This window comes from Malaya genurostris, chromosome 2 (assembly GCF_030247185.1).
Source record: "Malaya genurostris strain Urasoe2022 chromosome 2, Malgen_1.1, whole genome shotgun sequence".
NCBI classification, from domain to species: Eukaryota; Metazoa; Arthropoda; class Insecta; order Diptera; family Culicidae; genus Malaya; species Malaya genurostris.
In genome coordinates this window covers 211,820,396-211,824,897 of record NC_080571.1, presented here as the reverse complement: position 1 = coordinate 211,824,897, position 4,502 = coordinate 211,820,396, and the positions used below count along the sequence as shown (strand labels likewise).

Genomic DNA, 4,502 nt, shown 5'->3' with positions numbered 1-4,502 from the left:
CAAGTTTGCACCGACGAATGTCTGAAAAAGCGCCGTGTATACGGGCAAAGTAATCTTTGGTCGAATTGCTCACTACTTCAAGGTGGCCAACAAGATCCTGGTTGTCCCCAGGCTAATGAATCATCAGAATTATCTGGAAATCGACGAAGTGGCGAAGCAGTCAAGGACACCCAGCAACGTGTCCTTTTGCACTGTATACATTTCCACTGTGTGAACGCTCACAGGTTCCATCAGAAAGGTTCAAAATTTAGTTCGAACTGAAGAAATGTAACTATCTTATACTGTAACTTTGAAGTACTATTTAACAACAGGTATTTTGTGCCTACCAATTTACTTCTAGTCTGCCTTTACAACCATATGATATAGTTGTTTCACTTTGATATTCTTTGCATAGGTTATCCAGTTTGAAGTCCGGTTACTCGTCTTGAATTACAAAAATTTCTATAGGTTTTATCTTGCAGCCCCTTCTTCCCCATTGTTAGGGACGTTGACTAACCTTACCCTTTATAAAGAGACGTAAAATAATAACTTACTACAACCTTTTCGTATAAATATCTTTTTAGGCCACCTCTATTAGTAACATCCGTTCATCTAAAAAATATCATCCGAAATCTGCATCATCAAAGAAAGAAGCAGAAATGTCTCACAGACGAAGCTCTGTTTTTTCTCTCTTTTATAAAACGGAGATTAGGTTTTTTCTTATAATAGCATACCCTAAATCTAGACACTGGACAGCAAATGCTCCGCTATGCTTATTCACTTTCGATCCAGCTACATAATTTTTTTTAATGAATGCAATTTTCTAATTATCAATTTGAGCACCACTTTGTAAATATTGGTTTGGAATGTTAAGATGTTGAAATTACTATCATAGAGGCAATTGAATTTGCATGTTCGATCATGTTACATACTTCTGATGTTATTAAGCATTAATCCTATTTAATTAGTCTAGCTTGTATCACGTTAACAGAATTGGTGCTTTTTATCGAAACACACAAGAAAGTACCGACCGTCAGAAGCATATTCTCTTTGCACATGATCGATTTCTTATTTATAACGAAGTTGACAGCGAAGGCAGAGGCCATAAAATAACACTCTTCGATCAGATTCCGAGACGCGAATTATGCTCAACTATCAAACTTACGTAATTCGTACTGTCAGATCTGCCCTCCGACCATGTGTCTGACATCTGGACTATATCAAGCTGCTTATCAATGCACTACAAAAATGTGCATCTAATTATCATATCAAATACGTCACCAAGCGTTCAAGTGATCGCGTGTGCAAACCAAGCGTTTTTCGAATCCATTGGTGCGCTTGAACGGCTCAGTAATCGTAGCTCCTCGGAGGTCGTTCATCAACAAAGTGAACAGTATTTCCCTGAGTAAACTAACATGGATTCAATTAAAACCTTCCTCGATCCTTTTATTTAGATAACGCAGTATATGAACGACCCCTTTGTATGTTCAGTGGGTAAGCGATACCACGGTAGTCACCGTGCCGGGAAGTAGGTAACATCCTTTCAAACGGCACTGGGCCGCGCCCCACTGACTGTTGGAATAGAGTGGCGAGCACATGCATCCAACAAGTGCGTACTCGTCTCCTGTACGCACGATCGAAAGTGCAGGTGAAAACAATTATGCTTTGATTATGTGTGGCTTAAATGCGAGAGACTTTATCGATAGCCCGTTTATATCGCAGGGCAACGATAGTTGTTGATACAGATGCTCAGCTAGGATTGATCATTGTAATCGTTTGATGCCTATCTTATGGCGAACTGACATATAGATAACGCTATAAGAGCTTTGGGTTAGAAATGAAGTTGTCAAATTGCTATAAAATGTTTATTTTCCCAGTAAATTTTAGATTATTTCAGGTTTCAATTGATATTTTGGAAAATTATTGAATTATGACAAGACAATGACTTTTAACTACTTTTAAATTGAATTCTAGGGTTATGACTACTTCTAAATTGAGATTCTTTTTTATTTATAAACTCGCTGTAATGACGATCATAGCGATTTGACTCATTTGGGGTAGCTACTCTTAAATTCCACCAGCAGTACACATTTTGAACATCCCTACCTCGCCATACTAAGAACCGCGCAACTAAACAGAGCGATTATTATGGCCTTTCGTTTTGTTTTATTTTCATCCGTGTCACTTTCATTGCAACAGGTTGTCCCGATAGTATGTCGCGCGAAGTGATTATTAAATGATATAATTTCATGCAAATGCAAACCCCGCATCGGGATTTCGATCTGCTGCACTGTATAGGGCGATGTGTGTGACCTAACGGTGGAAGTAACCTGATGGGGCTCATAATCTAAGACCCTCGCGGGGATTCGCAGCCTGAGAGGGTTTGAGACCTACCTGCAAACTGTATAAAGCTGGGAAGTGTTTCGGTGACCACCGACAGTACCTATTTCATTAACGAACAGTACGTTATCGATTAGCTGGCAGTTGTAGCAGTATGAGAGGCTTAGCGGTGAGTTCATTGAGATTCAGTCGAGAAATGTGACAATTCGAAGTAAATATGGTTTCACTTGTGTTCTAGATAAAATTCTTAATACTTGTGCTTACTGCCACCGCTGTCTTCGGAGCTACTACTGATCAACTTAAGGAATCGAAGAATAAAAAACCTTCAAATTCACCAGAGCCAGATGAAGGAAAGAAGAACACCAAACGACATTTGTCGTTAGGTTTTGGCTACGGTGGAGAGGGCCTAGGACTTTCTGGTGGATTATACGAAGGACATTCTATTGGACTATCAGCAGGAAACGCAGGGTACGGATACGGTGGAGCTGCTTATGGATATAACGGAGGATTTCATGGAAGTGGAATAGATTATGGCGGCGGGTACGGTTACGCAGGTGGATACGGCTACAGAGGTGGATTCGGTGGAGGCTTTGTCGGTCACCCTGGCTTTCATAGACATTACCACGGTGCCTATGGGTTCCCGAAGCCAATTGTGACAGCAACTATCAAGGAACACATTCCAGTACCGTTTCCTAAGCCGTATCCAATATTTATCAAAAAAGCCGTTCCATTCCCCGTAACTATTCCCAAACCGGTGCCGTATCCAGTGTTTGTGAAAAAAGCGATACCTGTTCCTATCGATCGTCCAGTGCCATATCCCGTTCCGGTTCACATCACAAAACATGTACAGGTTCCCGTACCACATCCATATCCAGTGCCAGTAAAGGTTCCGGCTCCAATAGTGGTTCCTAAGCCTGTGGTAATAGCGAAACCAGTTGTTCATTACACGCCGTTGGTGCCGATTGCCAAACCAATTGTCCATTATACTCCGTTGGTATCTACACCCATAGTGACAGCTCATGCACCAATCCTTGACACCGCCGGGCATATCTCAGTCGCTAACCATGGTGTGCACCAAACCCACGGATCACACCTAAGCGCACATTACGGTGCGTCTGGCCAATACGGATCCGTGAGCCACTATGGTTCAGCGGGTAACTTCGCATCAGGTAGTCATTATGGAACAGGGGCGCAATATGCTAGTGGAGGATCCATCGGTGGTGCACTCTGCGATGACCTGCATCGATAGTAGATTGAAAGTGTATTAGCATTTATTTGCAATCTTTAGGTTTCATGTGTGAATATAGAACTAGTGAATTGAGGAACCGAACGTAAGCGAAACATTTGTAATTGAATACAGTCTAGAACTCATATCCAAGTATGATATGGGAAAGGTCTAAAACTTGAGGATACTGCGCAAAATTGTATGCATCTAATCCTGTGACACATCACTTCGAGTGAATCGGGTTTCAAACCAGTACCCGAAAGCAAGCGTAATAAAAAATATCACCTTTTTTACATAACCATAGTAATTAAGCGCGTATGATGTGCCCAATATATAAACTGTAATTAATTCTTCACCATTCAAGTCATGATTGCTTTAAAGATATTTAGGTAATTGTAGGTTTTCTTTAACGTTTTATTATACTTTGAAAACATCCTGTTACCAACTTGTAGAGACAAATTTTTAAGCATTCAAAGCATTTTCCGAAATATTTTATTGAAAATGATGATAAAATAATAAAAGTTAAGAATTTCTAGAAAAATGTGTTGTGACTGACACATAGATGGCTAACATTGTGAAACCCATATGACGTTTATGAAGTATCAACAATCAAAAGACTATCACCTAGATTGTGTATTTTGTTAGAATCGGCTTATTTCGATCGAATACGAAATTTTGCATTCTGTACCTCGAACGAATTCGAGTTTTCTATATAAAAGCATCGAATTAGAGAAAGCAAATTTTTACATTCGATCGAAATATTCTGATTCGTTCGAAATACAAAGCATTAAGCATCGAAATGAGTTCCATTTTGGAGTTTTTGGCGCTTCCGGATCCGATATTCAGAAACCAGTATAACCCGAAACGGTTCGTATGGCCATTAATTTACATGACAAACAAATTAGAATAGTATTTAGCCACAATTTGCAGTTTTTTTCGGTAACGTCATCTTCTATGA

At 39.9% G+C, this 4,502-nt stretch overlaps 1 protein-coding gene across 1 annotated transcript; it reads left to right on the top strand.

Moving 5' to 3' along the window:
• The first annotated feature begins 2,167 nt into the window (after positions 1 to 2,167).
• Positions 2,168 to 3,992, top strand: LOC131432374 (uncharacterized). The gene is made up of 2 exons (XM_058598606.1): positions 2,168 to 2,488; positions 2,558 to 3,992. Exons 1-2 carry the CDS (start codon positions 2,474 to 2,476, stop codon positions 3,566 to 3,568), a joined length of 1,026 nt encoding a protein of 341 aa, XP_058454589.1. The 5' UTR covers positions 2,168 to 2,473; the 3' UTR covers positions 3,569 to 3,992.
• Positions 3,993 to 4,502: the final 510 nt, after the last annotated feature.